The following is a 27,527-nucleotide window of genomic DNA, read 5'->3' as shown; positions in this document are numbered from 1 at the left end:
AAAAATTTTTAAAGTTTATTCTCCTAAACTTAAAAAATTTAGGGTACAATTAAAACTAAAGCTAATTCTTAGTATGAGCAAAGAATTACTGATTTTGGGGGGAGTGGTGCTTTTTTTCCCCACAAAACTGTGAATTAGTACAATATGACAACATTTACTTCTTATGTAGTATGCTCAAAAAGAACCATTTTACAAAAACCTCTAAGGGTTTCATCAAATTTCCTGAAGGCCTCTCTTAATGCTTTACTATCCAAATCATACTTTTCTCCCATCTTGTCATTGTCCTAATAAATTTTCTCAACTGTTAACTGCTCTTTAACTGCTCTAACTCTGCCAGATGTTATTTCGTCAATGGTTTTGTGAGTGCTTAGGGTAGATTTTCAAGAAACCTTTCATTCACTTCTTGAAATCCTGAAACTTTTATAAAACTGGCTATTTACTTTGAAATTGATTTTGACATTATTGCTGGGTCAGCAAAAGAATGCCTGACAGACTCTGATGGAATAGGGAGAGATGCTAAAGTTAAGCTGAGTTGCATGTGTGATTGAGGGTTAATTTTATAAGTGATCCATTCATTAGTTAATATTTTCAGGTTATGAAGACATTTGCTTCTCAAACACAACTTTATCACTGTAGGCTTCAGAGAATAGATACTGCACTTGGGTACTGAGGGCATCCCTGTATCTTCTCCAGGGTTCCCAAATATCATTACAGCTTCTTACCCAGTTTGTACTCATCATTAAAACCTTGACGTCGCAAACGTCTAATCAGCTCCAGTTTAGCCAGATGTGGTCCTCGGAGATGGCGAGAACTTTTAGATTCTTCTGTTATCCGATCTTCTATAAATCTCACAGCCTCTTCTGCAGAATAATGTACTTCTCCTTCTAAAGAACTAGGTATAAACACATGAAAAAGGTATTTTGTTCCTCTATCAAGCCAAATTGATTTTAAGAAACAAATTAAAAATAACAGAAAGTACTGTGATAATTATAAAACAACACAAATTAGAATAAAAGAGAAATATGAGCATATTCTGACAGTTAACATGGCATATGATTCCTCTCAATTTTGTCATTTGATTATTGCAGAGTGACTAACCACCTCTACCTCTTTCTTAAAAAAAAGAATGAATAATTTTGCATATATAAAATATTACCTAATTAAAAACATAAGTAAATTTTATTGCTAGAAAAATGAGGCTGAGAAAAATTAGATGACTTACTTAATATTATAAAGTAAGCCTCAGTTCATATTTGGTATCATAAACCCTATTTTGTTATTCACTTTTTTAAAAGAGCTCATTATATTTATTGTGGTATTGTCTGTAATAGCCCCCAAAACAGGAAGCAGCAACAATAATGGTATCTATCAACAGCAGACAGATTAAATGAATTTGGTACATTTCTAAAATGGAGTTCTCTTAAGTCATTAAAAAGAATTAATCAGATCTGTATGCACCATATATGGAAAGATGCCCAAGATACACTTTAGGGGGTGAAATACGAAGTTGTAAACCATTACATCTAACATAATTGCATTCTTATGTTAAATAAGAATAATTATATTAGTATATGCATAATATAAATAAATCTGGAAGAAAAGACACCAAACTGTCTTTTCCAAATAAATCTGGAAGACACCAAACTGTTATCAAGAGTTATTTCTGTGTCAATTACATCTCAATAAAACTGGAAAAAGAAAAAAATCATCCTGGGATGATAGGAAAACTAGGAACTAACACTTTCCACACCATACATTTCTGTACTAATTTAAGATTTTTGCAATGAACACATATTTATTTTAAAATTTAAAAATGGAAAAATGTCTTGCTTTGAAAGGGATACATTATTGAGACAGAAAAAGAGAATTCAATTAGGCTTACAATGAAATCATTTTGCTACACCATACTAAAAAGTGTTGTAATTCAGGAAAGAAGACAACTTACTGTTCACCTTCAGCAGGAGGAGTCCAGGCTTCTTCAATCAGTCGAAAGACAGAATCGAAATAAGTCAGATAGAACTGCCAGTCATCTGAGCTAAAATCAGATTGAATGGTGCACACAGGATTAAACCCAAGTTGTGACAAATCTGCCTGAGGAACCATGTTATTCAACTTATTTTCTAAGTTATATTTTAGTCTTTACTAGGAGAAGCCCAACCTTCCCTCTGGGTTTCTTCTACAGCCCTAAAAGGGCAACAACTCCAGAGGCATTTTCAAAGTCAAACATTTTCAAGAAACTACTCTTTCCTTCAATAAAATGACCAGGTCTAAAAAACTAATATTCTCAGGACTTCCCTGGTGGCCCAGTGGATGAGACTCCGCACTCCCAATGCAGGGGGCCCGGTTCAATCCCTAGTCGGGAAACTAGATCCCGCATGCATGACGCAACTAAGAAGTCTACCTGCCACAACAAAGATCCCGCGTGCCACAAGTAAGACCCAGAGCAGCCAAAATAAATTAAAAAAAAAAAAAAAAACAGCTCATGCAGCCCTTAATAAAAAACTAATATTCTTAACAGAAAACTCCCCACATTAGTGCTTTCTAGGGGGGGCTAAGGGGAGGGTCTCTCTTTTAGACCAATATTGAGTTTGACAAATTAATGACTTTTCAGCATTCATTCTGAATACTTAGCACCCTGGTGGCTTAAGTTCCATTACACCTCTTTATTGAAAGATGAAGGCTTGGGCTTCCCTGGGGGCGCAGTGGTTGAGGGTCCGCCTGCCGATGCAGGGGACATGGGTTCACGCCCCGGTCCGGGAAGATCCCACATGCCGCGGAGCGGCTGGGCCCGTGGGCCATGGCCGCTGAGCCTGCACGTCCGGAGCCTGTGCTCCGCAACGGGAGAGGCCGCAACGGGAGAGGCCACAACAGTGAGAGGCCCGCGTACCGCAAAAAAAAAAAAAAAAAAAGATGAAGGCTCATTAAAAACTTAAAAAAAAATATCCAGAACACACAACTAAAAGATTTCACTTTATGCCCAGAAATCTCAAAATATATAGACCAAAAAAATCAATGGTGAGACCTGAAAGCCCCACTCCAGTCTCATAGTCCAAAAAGAAGCATCTACTTACTTTTTCAGTAAGAGGCGCCGAGAAAGGGCATTGCACTCTGGCCACCTGCTCAGCTTCTTGTACATAGCCATGCATTTATTTTCCCGACTCTGAATCTCACTTGTTAACTTCTCTACAATTAAAAGTTATAAAAGTTGGTAAGCTGGTTTCATTTCTGCTCAGAAACCAGAACAAAATCCATATACAAGAAGGAAACTGTCACATTTTCTTATTCACTCTTAGAAAATGGGACCACTATTAGATACAAACTACTATCTCACTAAAGATTACTTTCCTGAAAGGAAAAATCGTATATTTCTGATACTAAACTTTTTAATCCTTTTCTTCTACAAAATACAAGGATCCAGAATGTCTTGAGTTGAGGATCTAGTGTGTGGGATACACATAAAATCCCAACAGCGTCTAAGGACTGGTATATTTAGACCTGATATATTTAGACCATAGACAGACCATCCATACATTTCCAAAACATTGAATAAGCTTGGACTGGAATGAGATGAGAAAGGGGAGATGTTATGAGGAAGATAAAAAAAGAAAAGAGATGAATCAAACTCTTCCAACAGTTGAGAACAAGAAAACTAGGACTATATTTCTGACCAAATTAGATATGCCCTGTCCTTTTAGAATGGTTTAGCAGATTAAGGATGCCAACAATTACATTATGAATTTTCTATAGAGAATCTAAAGTGTAACTATCCATACAACTACAACCTAACTGAATAAAAACAAAGTTGACTTGTACCCACCTGCAAGGAGGCTAAAGTTAGAGAGTAACATTAAAAATAAAAACAAAAACAAAACTCTTTCTACATTTTATATAATTAAAGTACTTAACTCAGTTACTATTACAGTTTTGCGATAGCACAAAGTCTAGTAAAGGATATACATACTTGTAAAAAACAAAGTCTTTTTAATGGCTGGACCTAATGAGAGTTCTGAGGCTACTCATCTACAGTTAGTTACTCCCAATAACCATAAAGGCACAATTTAAAAACCAGGGTTGTCAAAATGATAACTGCATTCCCACGAATTTCTCCTAAGGAAATCAAAGATGTGTAAATATTTAGGAACCAAAATCCCCTATGTGTCCAAAAATAAGGGAATAGTTAATGCTATCTATGAAGTTCATACAAATCAGTTTTCCAACAACAAAGGAGGAAGTATTTTCACAACAATGGAAAAGAGCTAACTTCTTTAACATGTAAAGTACTCTTGCAAATCAATAAGCAGATTAACCAAATTTTTAGAAATAGGAAAAGGATAAGAAAAAGCAGCTCAGAGGAAAAAAATATATTAATGGCTTTTAAACAAATGGAGAAATAATTATCCTCCCTCATAACTAAATAAAAACTGTAAGGTATGTTTTACCTATCTCATTGAAAAACATAAAAGGTTTGATATGGGACTTCTCTGGTGGGCCAGTGGCTGACTCCACGCTCCCAATGCAAGGGGCCCGGGTTTGAACCCTGGTCAGGAAACTAGATCCCACGTGACACAACTAAGAGTTCACATGCCACAACTAAAGATCCCGCATGCAGCAAGGAAGATCCAGCATATGGTAGCGAAGACACGGCCTAGCCAAATAAATAAATAAATATGTTTTTAAAAGTTTGATCTAAAATTTCGATAATATAAGTGGGTAAATATGCAAAGAAACAGGCCCTCTTACAATCTAGTAGCAAATACAGCTGGTGGAAATGCACACTGTAGCCTCTTAGAGGGCAATTTGGTTTATAGCAAAGATGTTCCTTGCAAATAGCCTAAATACCCTTCAAAGATGAGCTATGTAGTAACCTGTCTACGTTTATACTATGGAACACTGGGCACCATTAAAGAGAATGAGGTAGTGAGGTATATCTCTAAGACACACTGTTTAGGTAAAAAAACAATGGGTCTAACAGTATGGAGAGAAAAGGTCACAAACTCAAATGCCTTCATAGGACAGACACAATAAACATTTTAAAATTTTAAAGAAAAAAAATATTTACTAAGAACATTGTGCAGAGTAAGATTACTCTTAGGGTCAAGGTACAGTATATTCTCAATTGTGGTTTTAAAAAGTGGGGGGCCCCTTTCTGCCTCCGCTGCCACCATGGCGCCTGGTAGAAAGTTTGTGGCAAAGGGGGGGCAAAAAAAAAGAAGCAGGTCCTGGGGCCTCCCTGGTGGCGCAGTGGTTGAGAGTCCGCCTGCCGACGCAGGGGACACGGGCTCGTGCCCCGGTCCGGGAGGTTCCCACGTGCCGCGGAGCGGCTGGGCCCGTGAGCCATGGCCACTGAGCCTGCGCGTCCGGAGCCTGTGCTCTGCAACAGGAGAGGCCTCAACAGTGAGAGGCCTGCGTACTGCAAAAAAAAAATAATAAAATCAAATTTAAAAAAAAAAAAAAAGCAGGTCCTGAAGTTTACTCTTGACTGTACCCATCCTGTAGAAGACAGAATCATGGATGCTGCCAATTTTGAGCAGTTTTTTCAGGAGAGAATCAAAGTGAATGGAAAAGCTGAGAATCTTGGTGGAGGTGTTGTAACAAACGAAAGAAGCAAAAGCAAGATTACTGTAACTTCTGAGGTAGCTTTTTCCAAAAGGTATTTGAAATATCTCACCATAAAATATTTGAAGAAGAAAAACCTATGTGATCGTGATCGGTTACGCGTAGTTGTTAACAGCAAAGAAAGTTACGAACTGCATTACTTTCAGACTACTCAAGGTGCAGAAGAGGGGCTTCCCTGGTGGCGCAGTAGTTAAGAATCCGCCTGCCAATGCAGAGGACACGGGTTTGAGCCCTGGTCCGGGAAGATCCCACATGCCACGGAGCAACTAAGCCATGCACCACAACTACTGAGCCTGCACTCTAGAGCCCGCAAGCAACAACTACTGAAGCCCACGTGCCACAACAACTGAAGCCTGCACGCCTAGAGCCCATGCTCCACAACAAGAGAAGCCACTGCAATGAGAAGCCCACACACTGCAACGAAGAGGAGCCCCTACTCGCTGCAACTAGAGAAAGCCTGCGTGCAGCAATGAGAACCCAAAGCAGCCAAAAATAAATAAATTTCTTTAAAAAAAAAAAAAAAGATGAAGAAGAGGAGGAAGATGAGGATTAAAACTCAATTATCTGGGGACCTCCCTGGCGGTCCAGTAGTTAAGACTTCACCTTCCAATGCAGGGGGTGCAGGTTTGATCCCAGGTCAGGGAACTAAGATCCCACATGCATCATGGCCAAAAAACCAAAACATAAAGCAGAAGCAATGTTGTAACAAATTCAATAAAGACTTTAAAAAAAAATGGTCCACATCAAAAAAAAACAAAACAAAACTCAATTATCTGGAATATTTTGTATGAGTTCTTAAATAAAACTTAGGACCCCAAAAACAAAAAAAAGGGAAGGGGGAGGGGCAAGATACTACTTTAGAAGGATATACAGAACAGGTAACTGGAGAAGGATATAGAGGGCAGAGGGTTGGAGATCTGGGGTAAAATCATACTCCCTGAATTTTCTGAATCCATGAATTATTTTCATTCATTCATTCATTCATTCGGCTATGCCAGGTCTTAGATGCGGCACATGGGATCTTCGTTGCCACGTGCGGGATCTTCCGTGTAGCATGCGGGATCTTTAGCTGCGGCATGCGGGATCTCAATTGTGGCATGTAGGATCTAATTCTCTGACCAGGGATCGAACCCAGGCCCCCTGCATCGTAAACGCGAAGTCTTAACCACTGGACCACCAGGGAAGTCCCCATGAATTATTTTCAACTAAAAATTATTTTAAAAAAATAAATACAGAAAAACCTGAAAGAATCTAAAATGATCGCAAGTGATTTTTTTAAAGTCTTATATCTTTGTTTCTGTATGTGGAAGAAATTTTCCACAATAAAATGTCATGTTTAAATAGGAAAACAAAACAAAAAAAACTTTAAGAAAACTCTAAAAATTACCTCCTAATTTTCCTCTGATGACATCCAAGGCTTCCTGGTACTTTCCCAAACGTTCTAGGATCATATAATAAAGTTCAACCTTACAAAACAAACAAACAAGAAGTGCAACCATTGAAACTTTTCAATAATAAAAAGAAGTCATTTGTATGTTTTTAAAAAGCTATCTAACAGAAAAGAACACTATATCTTCAAATAAGATGAAATTAACAGTGAGAATCAGACCATAGTATCTCTCCTATCTATATCTCAGCAGGGTACTTTCTAGAAACATGCTAGAACCTCACTCATTATACCTAGGCTGGGGAGTTCCAAAGCTTCACATTTACACAAAAGGCAAGAGTGAGGACCCAGTTCTCTAAATGGAATAAAGCAACAGTTCATAATATTGTAACAACATCAAAAACATGCAAATACAAAGTGGGGCTTAAATTACTCACTTCAGCCTCTGCTTCTATCTTGTCCTCTTTTACCATTTTTTCTACCATTCTCTCAGCAAGGGGCAGAAACATCGTTTTTGAGAGGTTTTCATCCTGCGCTGATATAGACTGAAGGAGAAAAGAAAAATGTTTGCACTATTTATATTATTACCCTGCAGACCATTATTGTGACTCTGGCACAAAATTATCAACCCACTATGTCAAATATCAGACCTAATTTGAACTTGAGAGTGGTTTGCTTTATAGGAGATTTCTTTACTAAAGATTCTTATCGTATGCATTCTTGAAATACACAGTTTCCACAATATGACCTAACTTTTAAATATTAGACCATTCATACATTTTTTTCTAGAAATATGTTAAGAGGGGATACGTTTATACTATTTAGTATATATAAAGGGTACCAGGTATTTGAAGAGTCAAAAACCTTTGAGATGTCTTCTTGAGACCTTCACATATTAGAAGGAAAATGCCAATTCCTTCTATTTATAGTATGGCTTACTATTAGCTACAGTTACCTTAACATGATATTAATCATTTTAACATTGCCAAAGATTCTGCTCAGAGCTCATTTACCCCCTGAAAACAACCTTTCAGGGTAGCTATTATGCTTATTTTATAGTTAAACTAAGGTTAAAAGATTCCCCAACAGCTCAAGAGACATGGTGAAGCCAATGTTTGAAAGCAGACCTGTCTGAACCCAGAGCCTCTCTGTTCTTAACCTACATTTTAACTCCAGAGCCTCTCTGTTCTTAACTGCTACATTTTAACTCTTTTCTCCCCATCCTCTCATACACAGTGTCTTATCTTGGTACTTATAGCTGCTCTGGGAGATGAGCATCTCCATTCTGCAAAAGAGCAGACTGAGGCTCAGAAAGCAGAAGTGATGAAACAAGGTCACCCAGTTCAATGATCCGTTCAACAACCAACAATAGTGCCTTAAAGACAAACCTCAAGTTAAAATATCAAACATTTCGAGGCTCATACTTGATCAAGTAACCCAGTAATGGATCTAAGATTCAGAGGAAATACACTCTGTGCTACACACAAATAAACCAATATATCAACTCAAAAAGAATACTAAAACTCCTCAACTCAAAAAAATCAACTGACAATATGTCACATCCCTATTTGACACATGCTGCAACACATTACCCAAGATGTTCAGAGGACACATTAAGGACAATTACTATATACAAAAATAAAAACAAATCTCAATCCCATTGAATGCCATACTCACTTGCATTATTAAGCTCATCACAGACCAAAAGTAGTAAGGGTTTTTGGGGACAATCTTATATAGAGCCATGCCAGCCTGAAAGACAGAGAGCCATAAATACTTAACTTAGAAAACATCATACAGAGGGTAATTAATGACCTAGACATGTGGCAAGAAGTTTCCTAGGAAAATAGCAACATGTTTACATATGCTGGTTACTGTAAGTGCCTAGTAACTTGATGGATGTTCTCTACAGCATAACAATAGAGGTAATCCCAATATCAAGAATGATATTTCACCTTTTGAATCAGATTTTCTTAAACTGAAGACCCAGTGTTCCTAGAGAATACTGCAATCCAATATAGTTCTGGTAGACTACCAAGCAAAAACAAAAGTTGGGTTATGAATGTATATCAATAAACTTTACTGAAGCCATTGCACTAATCAGTTATAGTAAAACAAAGAAATCCACACAGTATATTTAAACTTCAAAATCAGACAAAATTACTCTGACACAATTCAAAAAATAGTTCTTAGGTTAGGAAAATATTCAGGTTCTTTCAATATACCATTAATTAGAACTGAAGCCTCTCATTGTGAAATGTATAATATGCAAATACTTAGAAGTAGGAACATGGCACAAAGGAGCAAAGTAGATCTATTCACGTAAAACTGAGAATCTGTCCATAATTGCCAACTAGTAGTCAATGCTAAGAACTCTGTCAGCTAATTATCACAGTTACTATTTTATTTTTTAATGTTTTGCCTATCTTCAATCCACTTGAAAAAAATACATGGAGCCCCTATTAAGTGGAAGGAAATGTCTATTCCTGCCAAGGATACAAAGATTGAGTCCCGATCCCCAAGGCACTTAAAAGCAAGGGAAAGAGATAAGACAAATATTCAAACGACTAAAATATTCTTGGCAATAAAAATAAACATCTTATACAGGGAATTCCCTGGCGGTCCAGTGGTTAGGACTCGGCACTTCCACCGCCAGGGCCGGATTCGATCCCTGGTCAGGGAACTAACAATATCTCACAAGCAAAGCGGCACAGCCAAAGAAAAAAAAGGAAAACAAAAACACCCTATACAAAAACACCACACTAGGGTGTTTCCAAGGAAGGCAAGGTTAGTATGTTTGTTTATTCCTTTCTTTTTCTTTTTTTAAGGAAAAGTAGGGAAGAGCATTCTCCAAAGTAGCAGTCTTTCAGATGGACCTTGAAGGTGAAACAGAATATCTATAGGCAAAGATGGGGGGTAAGAATACATATACAAATAATACAATTATTTGGGGTGAATGGATAAGTGAATGAATCAATTCGAAGTAGGAGCAAAATGAGTAATTAAACAAAAACATTAAAGAAAGAAAAGATATATGTTGACAAGAACAAGTAGGACATCTAGCTGAAACAAAAAATTAAGAGCAGGAGAAGGGAAAAGGGCTAAAAGGTAGACAGAGGTACCTTTGTTATAAGGCATTCCAAAAGGAGTCTATACAGAGTAAGCGAGTGATATGTATAAATCTATACTCTTCTAGGAAGAGTATTTTAGCAGTACTGTGAAGAAAGAAAATAGGGAAAAATAAGAGGTGAGGCAATGAAGAACTAAACCAGGATGAGGTAGATCAAATAGAAAAAGAGACCTCAGGGAATTTCCTGGCAGTCCAGTGATTAGGACTCCGAGCTCCCACTGATGAGGGCATCGGTTTGATCCCTGATCCAGGAACTAAGATCCAGAAAGCCCCGTGGCCAAAAAAAAAAGAGAGAGAGAAAGAGAGAGAGAGACCTCAAAGACACTGTGGAGGTAGAATCAAGATGATCTGGAGACAAAATGGACATAGAAGATGAGAAGGAGAGTCTAGAATGGCTTGAGGTCCCTGCTCTTAACACCAAACCGGAGAAATGAAATAGAAAGTGTTAGAAAACCAATTTTATTTGATAACTTGGGGAAAGAAAACATTTTTATAATGACACACAGAAATAAAAAGGAATAGAATATTAAATTAACATGAACTTTTAACATAAAAGAGAAATTTCATGCCCACACCCTACTATCTTATAGGTGATAGCATTCTGCTGCTACAGAAAACTTTTGACCAGAGAGAAATTTGAAAAACGTGGCTGCAAACTGGTGACTCAGAGAATAGGAATGTCACTTACAGAAAAAGGAAAGTCTAGTCACCATATGAATGACTAGCAACTCTTTATTCAAGGTGGTTTTAAATTTACCTGCCAGAGATGATCTGTGGGGCAGAAGTCCTTAAATCTTGTGATTCCCTGGCTTCCCTCCCTCCTACCTCCACCAGTTTATGCAAATCACTCATTTATTTAACAAACGTTTATCATGAAGTGAGGATTCAGCAGTGAACAAAACAAAAGCCCTTATGAAACATAACATGTAATTTATAAAATACCTATTACCCCAGACTGACATTCCCCTTTCAAAATAAGCATACATATAAGCTAAGAACTGTAACTACCTTAAGCAGCAACAAAGACAGAATAAAAATCAGACGTTCCATTCTAAGACATTTAACACTAGAGGACTCCATTCTTCCAACATATTAGACTAAAATAATGCAAAAGCAGGCTATGGTTAAAACATATTAAGAAACCATAACTACTAAGCCACATCAAAGCTATGTCTCCAAAAAGCAAGATGCAAAATTGTATATATCTCTGGCAACATGTAAAGTTAAACCATACAAAAATATAATCTGTTCAAGTGGTAGATTATTTTTTTCCCTTTTTCAAAATTTACCTTAATATTGCTATTGCATGAACTTGTACTTTTTGTTATTTTATAAATGTGTGTATAATACATATTTCAAAAATATATTTCGTGGGATCATAAAATTAACACATGCTTAAAAAAAAAAAAAAGAAAGAACAGAAATTAAGATGGAAAGTATCCACAGCCCTATATCCTGGCGACATTTCGGTACATATACTTAATAAGGAAGGGTGGAGGGGAAGGGAGTGAGAGAAGGCCATTTTACAACCTGCTCTTCTCACTTAACATATATTGGGAATATCTTTCTATGTCAACAAATAAAGACACACAGTACCATTTGGGGGGGGGGGGGGGGGGGGTTGCATTATTTTCTACCACATAGGTGAACTATAATTTCTTTCACTCTGTCTGTATTAATGTACATTTAATATACTTTACTTAAAACATATTCCTAGGGGCTTCCCTGGTGGCACAGTGGTTAAGAATCTGCCTGCCAATGCAGGGGACATGGGTTTGAGCCCTGGTCCAGGAAGATCCCACATGCCACGGAGCAACTAAGCCTGTGCGCCACAACTACTGAAGCCTGCGTGCCTAGAGCCCATGCTCCGCAACAAGAGAAGGCACCTCAGTGAGAAGCCCGTGCACCGCAACGGAGACCCAACGCAGCTAAAAATAAATAAAATAAATTAAAAAAAAAAAAAACATATTCCTAGAAGTAAAAATGATACTAAGGATTTATATGTATATATGGTTAGTGCTGCCAATTTAAAAAATATATACCCATTTTACAATAAAAGAAAAATTACAATCTGTGAATATTTTTCCTGAGAACATATCAATACTCCAATGATAAATAAAATAATGATAAAATTTCTTCAAAGAATTATATTTGGGCCAAAAAATCTCTTCCAATTTAAAAACTTACATAAGCAAATACAAAAACTGATTTGAAAGAGAAAGGGTTTATCTTAATATAGTATCTTCCACCCTCCCTGGTCTACCTACCTATTGTTATAGTTTGATATTTCAAGTAAACAAGACAAAATAAAAATCCAAGTAGGAAAGCTCTGCCTTCCAAACACATTATACCCCCAAACAAAGCATTTCTTTAAAAATTCTAGCTTGACATCATAACCCTTTATGAGCTTAAGAGTGCAAATTTCATTTCTCTGGGATGCCAGCTTTATGCACCTATTAGTCCAAATGTATCCAAATAAGGCTCCTTCACATGTGTACAAGGAACACCTAAAATGTGCTAACTGGCAGATAAGCTGCATCCAGAAAAAAAAAAAAAAAAAACAAGCATCCCAAGCAATAGGGGTTTTCCCGCCATGGATTTAAAAATCTTAGCAGGCTATATAAACAGTTAAATTTACAAAATAGATGTAAACTTTTACAGTTAATCTTTCTATAGTCTGTTCATTTTTTGCTCTAGGATTTCTGCCCATTTTCTGAAAATATAACAGCAATCTGATGCAGTGAGACAATCTGAAGCCAACTTACCAGAACCAAACAAAACATACCATCAGGCCACAAAGGAACAATCACATTTCCCAAAGAAAACATTTAAAGAACTTGAATAATTGTTCATCTTTAAAACACACACACAAAATAACTGGCTGATCTCCACACACAAATACATAGATTCACTTCTACACATATATGCAAACACACACATGCAGACACACATACCACTGCAGTTAAACCACATTAATAGAAAATCCTGCAGCCCAGGAGGTTTGGGCATCAAGTTACCTGTTGCATTTTCTTGTATTCGCCCACTCTGGCATAGGCCATGAAGAGGTGAGAGTGATATTCCTCACTATTGGGAACTTTCTTCACAGCTGCCTCATAAAGTTTTGTGACTAACTCCGCTAAAACAAAGAGAAAGAGAATTTTCTTTAATTACTGAAGTATAACAAATCTTAACAGCATTTAATTTTTTTCCTATTTGGAGGAAATAGATGTCTCCTATCATTAAGGAAGGAGAAAGTATTTGCTTTGCCTCATCTGCTCATTACTCTTACCTTGCTTAGGTGTTTTCCGATGAAGCATGGAATAGGTCAGGCCTCCCCATGATGTTTACAATGTACAAGACCCTCCAGGATCTATCTAGCCTTTCTATCTTCTTCCAAACGCTTCCCTCCTGCACTTTATGCTCTAGCTACATCAAACTACTTGTAGTTCCACTAGATTCTCTGTGCTGTATCAGACCTGCATGACTTTAACACTGTTCCTTCTGCTTGGATTCCCTTTTCCTCTCTTTTCTACTGAGTGAACATCATCCAAGACCCAGTTCAAATGTAATCCTTCCCTGAACACGATCTCTGCTCCTCCATCCCAGTTTGTACACTGCTTCCTTCTGCCATCTTTAAATCTTTTAAATAACGCTCTTATACAATTTATTAATACATAATGCAACATACTATCTATTGATCTATGTTTCCTCATAGACTATGAGTAACATGAAAGCAAAGAATACCTTTCATCTTTGACTCTGATACAATATTTTTCATAGAAAAACATTCAACGAATACTTGTAGGACAGATAATTTTTTTTTTGAAATGCTGGGAGAGAATCCATATCCCTAAATCAACATAATCCCTAAATAATCAGATATAATACCTCAATTCTTAAGTTTTATCTTTCATAAGAATGAAACACAAAATTGAACTATAAAATAACATTTTCTGCCTGCTAGGTTGGCAAAAAATTTATTTTATTTTTTTCAGTTTTACTGAGAAACAATTGACAAAAGCTGTATATTTTTAGGAGTACAACATGATGGCTTGATGGCAAAATTTTTTAAGTCTAAGAATACCAATGACGGGACTTCCCTGGCGGCGCAGTTGTTAAGACTCCAAGCTCCCAATGCAGGGGGCCCGGGTTCAATCCCCAGTCAGGGAACTAAATCGCACAGGCATGCTGCAACTAAGAGCTCACATACCACAACTAAGGATCCCATGTGCCGCAACTAAGGAGCCAGTGAGCTGCAACTATGGAGGGCGCCTGCTGCAACTAAGACCCAGAGCAAATAAATAAATATCACATTAATTTAAAAAAAAAAGAATACCAATGACAAGCATGTGGAACTCTGATACACTGCTAGTGGGAAGGTAAATTTAGAAGATAAGTTGACACCATGTTTATCTTTAAGCTGAACCTACCCTATGACCTAGCACCTCCACTCTAGATTCTAGTGTAGTCAACCAGTGAAGTATACTGTGGCAGTAAACATGAATTAACTACAACCACTTGGAAATTAGATGAAAAGTGCAAGTCACAGAAAACGTACAGCATGAATCCATTTATGTTAAGTCCAAAATAAGTGAAACTAATAATGTATTACTTAGAAAAACAAATGTGATAAAGATTTAAAGACAAGCAAGAGAATAAAAAATATTCAAGATAGCAAATCCCTCTTAGGAAGTTAAAGGGGAAATGAGATTGATGAAGGACACACAGGAAGTCTTCTTAGTACAGACATACCTCATTTTATTGTACTTCCCTTTACTGTGCTTTGCAGATATTGTGTTTTACAGATTGAAGGTTTGTGGCTACCTAGCAACTAAGCAAGTCATTAGCACCATTTTTCCAACAGCATTTGCTCACTTTGTGTCTCTGTGTTACATTTTGGTAATTCTCACGATATTTCAAACTTTTTCATTATTATTGTATTTGTTATGGTGATCTATGACCAGTGATCTTTGAAGTTACTACTGTAATTGCTTGGGGGCACCACAAATCACAACCATATAAGACCCTGAACTTAATCAACAAATATGTGTGTGTCCTGACTGCTCCACTATCTGGCCGTTCCCATCTATCTCCCTCTCCTCAGGCCTCCCTATTTTTTGAGACACAACACTGAAATTAGGCCAATTAATAACCCTACAATGGCCTCAAGTGAAAGGAAGAGTGCCACATGTCTGGCACTTTAAATCAAAAGCTAGATATGATTAAGTGTAGTGAGGAAGGCATGTCGAAAGCCAAGAAAGGCTGAAAGCTAGGCCTCTTGTGCCAGTTATCCAAGTTGTAAATTCAAAGGAAAAGTTCTTGAAGGAAATTAAAAGTACTACTCCAGGGAATTCCCTAGAGGTCCAGTGGTTAGGACTCCGAACTTCCACTGCAGGGAACACAGGTTCAACATCTGTTCAGGGAACTAGATCTCACAAGCCGTGAGGCACGGCCAAAAAAAACAAGTACTACTCCAGTGAACACATAAATGATAAAAAAGTGAAACGGAGAAAGTTTTAGTGGTCTGGATAGAAGATCAAACTAGCCACAATATTCCCTTTAGCCAAAGCCTGACCCAGAGCAAGACCCTGACTCTCTTTAATTCTATGAAGGCTGAGAGAACCGGGAAACCAAAAAATTCATATGACTCACTTTACTGCAATATTTGCTTTAATGTGAAACCAAACGCACGATACCTCCAAGGTATGCCTGTACTGATAATGCTCTATTTCTTAAATTGGGTGGTAGGTTTATGAATGTTCATTTATTCCACATCAAATGTTCTAGTGCTACATAAAACATATTCTTCTATAATATGTATTACTAAAGATATGTATTTCATAATAAAATATTTAAGAAATCAACAATGAAAAACTTTATTTATAGATGAAACTAGGCAGACTACCTAGGATATGCTTAGAAATAATCTGGCAGGCAGAGGGGTATACATAAAATTGATCATGTCTCAATAACTGCTGAAGGTGAGAAATGGACACAAAGGGATTTATTATGCTATTCTCTGTTTCTGTGTTTGAAGTTTTCCATATTAAAAAGTGGAAAAAAAAGCAACTCTTTCATTTAGCAAATCAAAATGTCATAAATGAAATTCAAGTCCTCATTCCAATCCAAGGATCCTAATACATGTAAAATATCCACTCTGCCTACAGCCTTTGCAAGCCATGGTTAATGCATTTTTTACCTGTTGCTATCCATCAAATCATGAGTGATAAGTAAATCGGACAAACAGAGAACTCAGAAATACCCAAAAAATTAAGCACAGTTTTAAAGACAATGAAAAGAAAGAAACATACGTCGATGCATCTCCCGGTAAAGAATGGTCAGTGCCTGCAGCGAGTTGTCGTCTGTGGGTTCAAGGGCTGCCACCTCCTGCGCCAAGGTGAAGGCTTCCTCTTGCTTTCCAGTTCTCTGTAAACCAATTGCTTTTAAAACCTGATAGAAAGAAAACACAAATCAGTTTTAAAAGGACAGAAAAGGAAATATGAACCAAAGAAAGACAATTTGAAATCACAAAATAAGTTATAAGGTATGCCTAGGTTGTGAATCAACTATTTTACTAAAAATATCAGCAAATAAAGATTATTGCCAGGGCTTCCCTGGTGGCTCAGTGGTTAAGAGTCCGCCTGCCAATGCAGGGGACACAGGTTTGAGCGCTGGTCCGGGCGGATGCCACATGCCACGGAACAACTAAGCTCATGCACCACAACTACTAAGCCTGCGCTCTAGAGCCCGCGAGCCTAACTACTGAAGCCAGCGCCTAGAGCCCGTGCTCCGCAACAAGAGACACCACCGCAATGAGAAACTTGAGCACCACAACAGAGTGGCCCCCACTCGCCGCAACTAAAGAAAGCCCATGCAGCAATGAGGACCCAACACAACCAAAAGTAAATAAATAAATAAAAATAAAGTTCCCTTAAAAAAGAAAAGATTATTTCCTATTTCAGTCATATTAAGAATGCACAAAACAAAAAGAATGCACAACATTGCTTAAAAGGACTTTGTGGGGTGGGGGGGGAAGGACTTTGTGAAAATAAAATAATTAAATTAGATAAGTCATGTCCAAAAAAACAAGCAGCTAGCTTTTAATTAAATACTCTTTATGGCATTTCATTTAAGTGATCAGGCAAATAAATGGCCTAAAAAATACTCTGAAAAACACAGTCACTAAAGAGATTAAACACCTCTTCCCTTTAAAGATTACAGTACATAACCCACCAAATATAAGTAACTCAAGGGCAAATGAACTTACCTTAGCACAATGAAGATCCTTATGCTTTTTCAACAATTTATCTGCTTGCTGAATTGCCATTTTATTATTACCATTATCAAGATAATCTATGAAAACAGAAATTATGAGTTATTATATTCCTTCAAAAACAAATATGAAAAATGCATAGGCTAGTATCAGCTGTTTCAGAAAGTATCCTAACTCGGTATTAAAAACATCTTGGAGCTGATTTTAACTCTAAATGGCTAGGATGGTCCAGAACACAATCTTAAATTTCTATAGTCATCTCTCATCCAAGAGCAATATAATCCAGTTATACTAATCCTTAATGAAGATTCAAGACCAAATATATTTAGATGATAGATGACGCTAATATTTTTACCTATGGAAAACAAATGGGTTTACTTGCACAAAAATTAAAATATCTAAAAAAAAAAAACCTTTATTACATTCAAGCTTCAAATCTACCAAATGGACCATGTTACCTCAATAAAATGTTCAGTGAATCTTACTATGCCACAGAGTTAAGAATAATTCTTCGAAGAAAAGAATAAGAACAGTGAGTGGGGGAGTAAATCCAGCAGTATCAGGAGTAGGCAAGGATGTAGAGAAAGCAGCACTTTCATACACTCTGGTTGAAATAGAAACTAGCACTGACTTTGAAGAAACATTGACTTCTAGGTTCCCTAAGCTATGCGTCCATTCCAAAATTCAAGGCATATAGAGACCTGCTATAAAATTGTGTTAAGGAAGAAAAGCAATCAATTATTATTCAAAAGTCTAACAAAAGCAAAGATTAATTTTCAGATGAGAGGATCTGAAAGAAAATGATTAGTGTTTTAGATGGGAAACGGTGGTAGCTGTCAATTCTATATATAGAAAGATGACTAAACACAGGCCAGTCCACAACCTACTACTACTACCAAGTCCCTCTTTGCTCATCAAGGTCCCAAATCAGCATAGGGGCAGACAAAACATAAACAACTCAAATTAATCTGTGGACCAAATGCTGGTGAGGACATGGAGCAAAAGCAGCTCTCATTCACTGTTAGTGGGAATGTAAAATGGCACAGCCACCTTGGAAGACTGTTTGGCAGTTTCTTAAAAAATTAAACATACTCTAACCATATAATCCAGCTCCTTGTTATCTACCCAAATGAGCTGAAAACTTACTTTCACACAAAAATCTGCACGCAAATGTTTATAGCAGCTTTATACAAAATTGCCAAAACCTGGAAGGAACCAAGATGTTCTTCAACAGGCAAATGGATAAACAAACCGTGGTATATCCATACAATGATATATTATTCAGTGATAAAAAGAAATGAGCCCATGCGCCACAACTACTGAGCCTGTGCTCTAGAGCCTGTGAGCCACAACTACTGAGCCCACGTGCCACAACTACTGAATCCCACGGGCCTAGAGCCTGTGCTCCACAACAAGAGAAGCCGCCACAATGAGAAGCCTGCACACCACAACAAAGAGTAGCCCCCACTCGCCACAACTAGAGAAAGCCTGCATGCAGCAACAAAGACCCAACACAGCCAAAAATAAATAAATAAATTTATTTAAAAAAAAAAGAAATGAGCTAGCAAGCCACAAAAAAATATGGGGGACTCTTAAATACATATTGCTAAGTGAAAGAAGCCAACATGACAAAGCTACATACTATATGATTCCAAGTGTATGACATTCTGGAAAAAGCAAAATTATAGGCAGAGTAGAACAATCAGTGGTTGCCAGGAGCTGGGGGAGGGATGAATAGGTGGAGAACGGGATTTTTCAGGGCAGTGAAACTATTCTGTATGATACTGTAATGAAGGATACATGTCATCATACCTTTGCAAAATGCATAGAATGTGCAACACACAGAATGAACCTTAATGTAAACTAGTAAACTATGGACTTTAGTTAGCAATAACATATCGTATTGGCTCAGCAACTGTAGCAAATGCACCACACTAATGCAAGTGTTAATAACATGGGAAACTGGGGGAGAAGAGAGGTGTGTGGGGGTGAATAGGAAGGAACTCTGTACTCTCCACTCCTTTTCTGTAAACTTAACCTAAAACTGCTCTAAAAAATAAAGTCAATTAATTAAAAATATATATCTAATAAAAGCAAAAATTCATTTCTAGAAAAGGAACTTGAGAGTGTTATAAATGGGAAATAGGGTGGTAGATGTAGATTTGAAATACAGAAAGATGACTGAACTCAAGCTAGTTCACAATCTACTACTACTATTGGTCCCTCTTTGCTCATCAAGGTCCCAAGTCAGCAACAGGGACAGAGGAGGCACAGACAGCTCAAGATCATCTATGGCCCTGGTGGCCCAGGGCCAAATAACAGAAATACACTATCATTTTACCTAACGGTTTCAATTTTTCTCCTATGAATACTTTACCACAACCTTTAACAGACAGCTACGTGAACACATGAGTTTCATCTCTTTAGTTTTTCTTCAATGCACCTAATGTTGATGAGCACCAATAACGCTAGGTAAAAAGATTAAGAAGCCTTACTCTGGAGGGAATCACAGTCTAGAAAAGATCAAAGACTTAACACTCAGGTAGAGAGATTAGAGAATCAGAAATCACAATCTTGGCCTGAATACCCAAATATCTAATACCAGTTTTCTTAAGTCCTCATCTCAGCCGATAGGCCACCATTTGTCCTTACAGAATATCTGACAGAGACATTTCAGCTCAATAAATGATATCTTCTCTTCCTAATAACTTGGTGCTGATCTCATGCTGAGTGAGCTCTAAGTCACGTCTGACTCAGTCTTCTTGCAAGACTCCAGGTTCACAAAACGTATCCTGAAGTCTTCTCAAAGAGCAGGTATCTCTGATGAAACCCCAGCTGAGGGTGTGCCCATAGATGGATCAGACCGGAGGTTAGGACTACAAGGATACTGAACTTTTCCCTCTGTTGTTGACAAGGCCCTGATATATAAATACACTGCACCCATGCCCTCTTCTGTGGGCATGGTTTCCACAGACTGCTGAAGGGGTAGAATTGGATAAGCATGTCTAGATCATGCAACTGAAGTCTAATGGAGTGGACATTTGACCCAAACTGGGTAAATCAAGTTTCTTCCTGGTAATTTGTAATTACAACACTGAAATCTGGAATCAGAAAGCTATGGACAGACTTCCCTGGTGGCACAGTGGATAAGGCTCCACGCTCCCAATGCAGGGGGCCCGGGTTCGATTCCTGGTCAGGGAACTAGATCCCACATGCATGCTGCAACTAGGAGTTCGCATGCCACAACTAAGAAGCCCACATGCCACAACTAAGGAGCTGGCAAGCCACAACTAAGGAGCCCACGTGCTACAACTAAGGAGCCCACGTGCCACAACTAAGACCCAATGCAACCAAATAAATAAATAAATATTAAAAAAAGAAAAGAAAAGAAAGCTATGGAGAACCCCATTTGGAAGGCAATAAATATTTCCAGTTTGAGATTACTAGTGGCAGCTCCAGAATCTCCATTTGGAAGGCGCCTTGGGAGATGCAAGTTAGTTAATGGGGAGTGAAAAAAAGGAGTTATCTCTTGACTCTTCATTCATATAACATTTATAAAAGAATAAAGAACGTCAATTATCTTTATCAAAAAATTGGGGGAGGGGCAGTGCTGATGAAGCTTGTGGGGGGAGGCTAATGACCTCTCCTTACTCTATTCTCAGCTTGGTGTGGCCACAAAGCCAACATGTTGGGCCCCAGGTAAACTGATGAGTAAGCAGAAAAAACAGTTTGAAGAACCTAGCAGAGAAAAGAAGAGCCACAAACAGATAAGAGCAGAGATGAGCATCTGAGAAAGAAGCTTCAGATCCTGACAGCTTTCCAGTTTCCATCAGGCTCTAGAACACTGCATTCCTGCCCTAAGCTCCCAGAAGGGTTTATAAACAACCTCCCTCTACTTGAGCTTGTGTCAAAGGGTTTCTGTTCCTTGCACCCAGAAGAGTTTTAATTTTAACTAAGACACCCCACCACATTTAGACTGCTGTCAAGGTCCCCCTTCCTGGACACCTAGGTGATTGCTGATTAATTGGTTGCTGAGGCTTTTGGGAAAGTTTACTTCCATTTTACATTGCTGACTTTGTAATATAAATTATGTAGTTTTTGAAGCCCGCACGCCTACAGCCCGTGCTCCGCAACAAGAGAAGCCACTGCAATGAGAAGCCCACACACCACAACGAAGAGTAGCCCCCACTCTCAGCAACTGGAGAAAACCCGAGTGCAGCAAAAGACCCAATGCAGCCAAAAAATTAAATAAATGAATAAGTAAATTTATTTTAAAAATAAATAAAATAAATTATGTAGCCCTTGGAGAAAACAGGCCAATAAAAATGATACCCTAAAAAAAAAAAAAAAAAATGATACCCTAAGTCTGTTTTTTAGCCTTTTTAAAACTTACTCAAGGGTAACTGTGGCTTGACCATGAGGACTGGTATTGTTCCCTTAATATGAGGAGTAAGCCAAGTCAGCCGTCCACAAATCAGGCATAGGAAATAATAAGATGATGATGTATCAGTTAAAGCAGTGTTTTTCAAAGCATGGTTATTACTCCAACTAAAATGTTTTTAAGTGGTCCTTGCAGGCAGCACTAGATAACACGGATAGTGAGAAAACTGACCTTTTGTAATATTTCCCTTATATTAAGGAGATAGTCTCATTTTGGTATCAGCCTGTCATTTCTTTAACACTTGCTGATGCCTTTTTTTTTTAATGGAAAAGGAACAGGTCTCAGATTTAGAGTTTCTCAACTATCAGAAACTAGTTAAGACCTTAATAACATTGTTTTGTTTTCACTGTGTGTACTTAATTTTATGGTTTTGTTTTCTCAGGGCAAGTGACAGGTATTCCACTGATGGTAATGATACATATTATTTCTATTTTTAATTTTAAAAATTTATTTATTTTTGGCCACGCAGAATGTGGAATCTTAGTTCCCTGACCACGGACTGAACCCATGCCCCCTGCAATGGAAGCGAGAGTCCTAACCACTGGACAGCCAGGGAATCCCTCCCACTGTCTCTAAAACAAACTTCAAAATCCTTAAAATGGCTTACAAAGTTGAGTCCCTCTACCTCTGTAGCCTCATCTCACCCTTCTCTACATTCCAACCACACAAGTCTTTTCTTAGGTCATCAAGTACATACTCTATCTTTCTTACACACTCTGTCCATCACTCCTTTCCATCTGATCACCTGACTAACCTCTGCTCTTTTTTCTTTTCCAAAGTAAAATGTCACTTCCACAGAGAACCTTTTCTTGAAATGTTCCCAACAGTCGAGATGCCATAGTGTGTGCTCTCACGGTAAACAGTACTTTTCCTTCAAAGTCCTTAACACAAATGTAATGATTATGTATACTATTGTATAAAAAACCTCTTGAGACTACAAGCTCCCTGAAAGCAGAAATCGTGTCTGTGCTGTCTGGTACTCTCTCATTCCCTGAATCTACATTGTGCCTAACACATATTAGGCTCTCAATAAATAAGCTGAATGAAGAAAGGAATACATAAATGAACAAACTGTATAGGAAAAAAAATCTTCTAGAAATTGAGTAGTCCATCAGGGGAGTGAGAGATATATACATACAAAGTGACCACAACAGGATGTTCTAAGAACCAATTATTAGTGATGGCTTCCTGCTATTAAGTTAGATTTTTTAGTCTTTTCAATTAATTTCTTAGGGGACTCCCCTGGTGATGCAGTGGTTAAAAAATCCGCCTGCCAATTCAGGGGACATGGGTTCAATACCTGGTCCAGGAAGATCCCATGTGCTGCGGAGCAACTAAGTCCATATGCCACAACTACTGAGCCTGCACTCTAGAGCCTGCGAGCCACAACTACTGAGCCCGAGTGCTGCAACTACTAAAGCCTGCATGCCTAGAGCCCGTGCTCCACAACAAGAGAAGCCACCGCAATAAGAAGCCCGCGCACCGCAACAAAGAGTAGCCCCCACCTGCCACAACTAGAGGAAGCCGGTGTGCAGCAACGAAGACCCAACACAGCCAAAAATTAATTAATTAATTAAGAAAAAAAACCCAGACATTTAAGAGTGAAGACAGAGGGAACACAAATTTATTGGGTGTCTACTCAAAACCCAGCAAGGTACCGTTAGCAACTCCATATTACAGAAGAGGCTCAGGGAGGTAGGTTAATTGACAAAATCATAGCAGAGAGTGAAACCCAGTTCAGTCTGGCTCCGAAGGTCTGCACCCTTCATTGCCTCAATTTCTCTAGAGAGAACTCTTAGAGCAAGAAACTATATAAGTACAGATAGCTCATTGATCCTAAGGAGACGAAGAACAAATTTGAAATTTATTTTTCTTTTCTTTACTACCTTGCCACAATCCAATCACTTCAGTGAACACACAGAAAACATACCCCAAATGGCCAACTGGTTTCTCCTAATTCTCAAGAAGATACTAAGTGCAGTATTTTTAATTAAAGTATTAATCACATGCTCTGACAGAAGAGCATGAACAAAAGAATGAAAAGGAAGTATGCACCTTTAAAACCCGATTTACACCCACCATCAGGCGTGCACTGGGGTAGTTTAAGACCCAACACGGCCAAAAATAAATAAATAATTTTTTAAAATAATAAATAAATTTATATAAAAAAGAACGTTATCTGAATGAAACCATACAGTATCTGATCTTTAAAAAAAGTAATGTCTTACATAATAAAAATAATACATGTCATAGTAAAAAAAAAATCCAATAGTTCATACAAGTATAACATGAAAAGAATTATCAGTCTCTTAATCTTGCCCTATGCTCACACTACCCTCTACTCTATGCATTCTTCCAGGAATGTTCTGTGCATTAACATCTGTCTTTTTAAGTTTAAAATGTTTTTAGAATTTAAACGTCTAAGAGCTTTTTAAACGGTCATAATTTCAGAACAGGAGAAAACAGGTTGTGCCAAGTGACTTTTCTACAGAAAGGCAAGATAATCTTCACTCACCAAGATGCCCTGCCCCGGCCGGGCAAAGGACAAGACTCACTGAGCTAACACGGCCCAACAGAAGGCTCAGAATACATACAACATCTGACCGAAGACCTGGGAAATTTTAATAACGAACTATAACAGAATAATTACCTGGAGTCTGGCCACACATGGGAAGGGAAATGTCCTAACACAGCAAAGAAGTGACTATCATTCAGGAAACACAGCTGGGAAATATGTTATACCTGATTCAGGCTAGAGCAAGACTGCAAGTCAGGAACCATCAAGGACCTACTGTATAGCACAGCAAACTCTACTCAATATCCTGTGATAATTTATATGAAAAAAGAATCTAAAAAAGAGTGAGTATATGTATATGTGTAACTGAATCTCTTTGTTGTACACCTGAAACTAACACAATGTTGTAAATCAACGATACTCCAATAAAATTTAAAAAATAAGTATTAAAAAAAAAAAAAGACTGCAAGTCAGTAACACAGATTAGAACAAAGGATCTTGCGCCATAAAAGTAAATGTGTGTGTGTGTGTATTCTAAAGACTATGGAACTTTGAAGCCTCTATTTTTATTTTACAATTCCTGCATCCTATAAAAAAATTTTTAATAAATGAATTTTCTATACTTTTTTATACAGAAATTCTTATTTATCTATCTATTTATTTATTTATGGCTGTGCTGGGGCTGTGCGCAGGCTTTCTCTAGTTGCGGTGAGTGGAGGCTACTCTTCGTTGCGGTGTGCGGGCTTCTCATTGCGGTGGCTTCTCTTGCTGCGGAGCACGGGCTCTAGGTGCGCAGGCTTTAGTAGTTGTGGCTCGCAGGTTCAGTAGTTGTGGCTCGCGGGCTCTACAGTGCAGGCTCAGTAGTTGTGGCGCACGGGCTTAGCTGCTCTGTAGCACGTGGGATCTTCCCAGACCAGGGATTGAACCCGTGTCCCCTGCATTGGCAGGCAGATTCTTAACCACTGCGCTACCAGGGAAGTCCCCTATAAAATTTATTAAGTGCCATACCTGACCATCTTCCAACTCTACCCATCCCCTAACCACTATAAACATTTTAAAACAATAATGGTAGAAGAAAGCACTAGGGCTCACCAAGTCACATGAGGATACAACATCTGTTCAGAACCACATAGCACAAGAGAATAATTTTAGCAAAAGAAGAAAGAATAATAAAGTAGGTGTTCTGGAAGGTCAAGGTGGTTTTCAAAAACCAAAAATGCACTACCCAAACTTACCAATTTATGAGTAAAGAGAAGCACTCTGAAGATGTTCAACTAATCAACTAGCTATTTCATACCTAGACACCAAAAATAGAATTTCAACCCACCATAATTTCACAATTAATGACCCTGTCCACTTCTATCCTCAACAGTATCAGCAAGAGCTGAGGTCATAGGCAAAGTTTCTAACAGCTGTAAAATCCTAAACCTTGGCAATATAAATAATGCTGCATAAAGATCGTGATGCTGTGGGATCTGAACTCAGTGAAAGGCTGAGCTCTCCAGTGGGAATGCTTGTGTTCAAATCCCAGCTCTACAGTTTACTAGCTGCAATTCTGAGCAAGTTAATGTCTGGCATTCAGTTTACTACTATGCTCACAATAATCTTATCTACCTAATAGGACAGTTAGCACACAAATAAGCACTCAGTCAACACTGAGTGTTGGTGAACTTTTGGCTGGTGGGCAAGCACCACCATGCATAAGCATGTTCATCTTTCAGCTAATGAAGGTCTAAATTCAAGAACGACAGTGGTTTAGGGATACTAATATATTTAAACACAAAAGCAGAGGCTGTCCCAAAGTCTAGAGGTCAAAAGTCAAAAGTGCTGAAGTCAAGGTCAGTCTTTCTTTTCCTATTTCTGTCAGTTTATAATTGCCTTGGAATTCCTAAAGAAAGTATTTTCTTATCTTCTTCCCATGTAACTATAACAAAAGCTACATAATTCTGGCTTCAGTTTTGAGAATATGACCTATCACATCTGTTTAACATATCCTGATGTTTACCAGCATGAAACGGACTAGAGGTTTTCCTTATTGGATAGTTTCAAAACATTATTATTTCTAAGTGACTTATGGGACCCCAAAGGCATTTTCTTTGGTCCTCAAGAATAATTTTAGAAATCCAATTATTCCTAAAAGTTAAAAAAGAAAAAAATCTGCAGGCAGCTGCTGCAGAGAGCTGTAACCAGCCACCAATTGTGAACCCTGGATTCAGTTCTTACTCTCAAGCACCCTTACATATGTCATCTCTGCCCTTTAAAATGTATACTGGAGGGCATGAGAATATGTAGCCCTGGGAAAATGGAAATCCACCACTCTCCACCTACATGACCTTTGGCAAGTCAGTGTCTCCAGCTCAAAGTGAGGTGATTTCTAGCACAGTGGTTAAAAGAGTAAGCCTGGGACATTCCACAGGGGTTAAGATCCTAGCTTCATGTTAGCTGAGTGACCTTAGACAAATTACACATCAGTAAAGCCCCAGTTTTCTCATCTGTGGAAAGGAAAGGGGGAGAGAGAGGGAAGTGGGACTGGGGGTAAGTAGCCACCTCCGAAGAATGTGTGAAGATTAAATACTTAAGACCAAGGACAGTGACTGACATAATTAGCAGTCTATACATACACATTAGCTATTATTATTATTTCTCACCTCACAAGGTTGTTGTTGAAATGAGATGCAAGAGCAAAGCATCATGTAAATTACAAAAAGCACTACCAATTGTACCAGAAACATAGTTATTACCTCCTTCCAAAAAAGTTAAATGATCTCAGCTATTGCAAAGAAGCCCCCATTTAGTAACATCCACACTACAAACAAGAGATCTAATTCTGCAAAAACCACTGAACTTGAGCCTTCCTCACCATGAACTGAGCTAGACCAAGACCACACAACCATCTAAGAGGAAAGGAAATACAAAAGGGACCACTATCAAATTATTGAACAACTTGGTTACTGAAGAGGTATTTCTCCCTGACTCAAATGTGTGATTTTTCACAACCGGGATAGCAGAATGCCATCAAGGTCTTAAAGCCTGAGGGTTGAGGTCAACGTTATGGAAGGGGATCCACTTAGCACGCGGAAGACAAGCTGCAGAGAAAAACCAGAGAAGCTTCAAAAAAGAAAAGCCCTGCATGCCCCTCGACACGGGCTATTACAGTCGCTTCAC

The 27,527-nt window shown here is 38.1% G+C and overlaps 2 protein-coding genes across 3 annotated transcripts in view; one reads left to right on the top strand and one right to left on the bottom strand.

Moving 5' to 3' along the window:
* NAA25 (N-alpha-acetyltransferase 25, NatB auxiliary subunit) overlaps positions 1 to 27,527 on the bottom strand; it is a 72,994-nt gene that overhangs the window by 44,756 nt on the left and 711 nt on the right. For both annotated transcript variants that reach the window (XM_024741462.1, XM_024741461.1), the window contains exons 2-10: positions 17,401 to 17,486; positions 16,445 to 16,583; positions 13,151 to 13,269; positions 8,681 to 8,755; positions 7,441 to 7,548; positions 7,004 to 7,082; positions 3,072 to 3,183; positions 1,946 to 2,035; positions 723 to 892 (exon numbers count right to left, since the gene is read on the bottom strand). In XM_024741462.1, coding sequence (XP_024597230.1) covers positions 723 to 892; positions 1,946 to 2,035; positions 3,072 to 3,183; positions 7,004 to 7,082; positions 7,441 to 7,548; positions 8,681 to 8,755; positions 13,151 to 13,269; positions 16,445 to 16,583; positions 17,401 to 17,486 — 978 coding nt within the window. The remainder of the gene's footprint in view (positions 1 to 722; positions 893 to 1,945; positions 2,036 to 3,071; positions 3,184 to 7,003; positions 7,083 to 7,440; positions 7,549 to 8,680; positions 8,756 to 13,150; positions 13,270 to 16,444; positions 16,584 to 17,400; positions 17,487 to 27,527) is intronic.
* Positions 5,164 to 6,169, top strand: LOC112397302 (60S ribosomal protein L22-like). The gene is made up of 3 exons (XM_024741465.1): positions 5,164 to 5,198; positions 5,444 to 5,772; positions 6,141 to 6,169. The coding sequence occupies exons 1-3, from the start codon at positions 5,164 to 5,166 to the stop codon at positions 6,167 to 6,169; spliced, it is 393 nt and encodes a 130-aa protein (XP_024597233.1).

This window comes from Neophocaena asiaeorientalis, unplaced genomic scaffold, assembly GCF_003031525.2.
Source record: "Neophocaena asiaeorientalis asiaeorientalis breed wild unplaced genomic scaffold, Neophocaena_asiaeorientalis_V1.1 scaffold648, whole genome shotgun sequence".
NCBI lineage: Eukaryota > Metazoa > Chordata > Mammalia > Artiodactyla > Phocoenidae > Neophocaena > Neophocaena asiaeorientalis.
Note: the sequence above shows the minus strand (reverse complement) of the source record. Positions and strands in the feature narration are given on the sequence as shown.

Coding starts and splice junctions, on each gene's coding strand:
- LOC112397302 (XM_024741465.1), top strand. CDS start 5,164: ATGGCGCCTGGTAGAAAGTTTGTGGCAAAGGGGGG. Junction 5,199..5,443: donor AAGTTTGTGGCAAAGGGGGG/GCAAAAAAAAAG, acceptor ATCAAATTTAAA/AAAAAAAAAAAAGCAGGTCC. Junction 5,773..6,140: donor TTACTTTCAGACTACTCAAG/GTGCAGAAGAGG, acceptor AAAAAAAAAAAG/ATGAAGAAGAGGAGGAAGAT.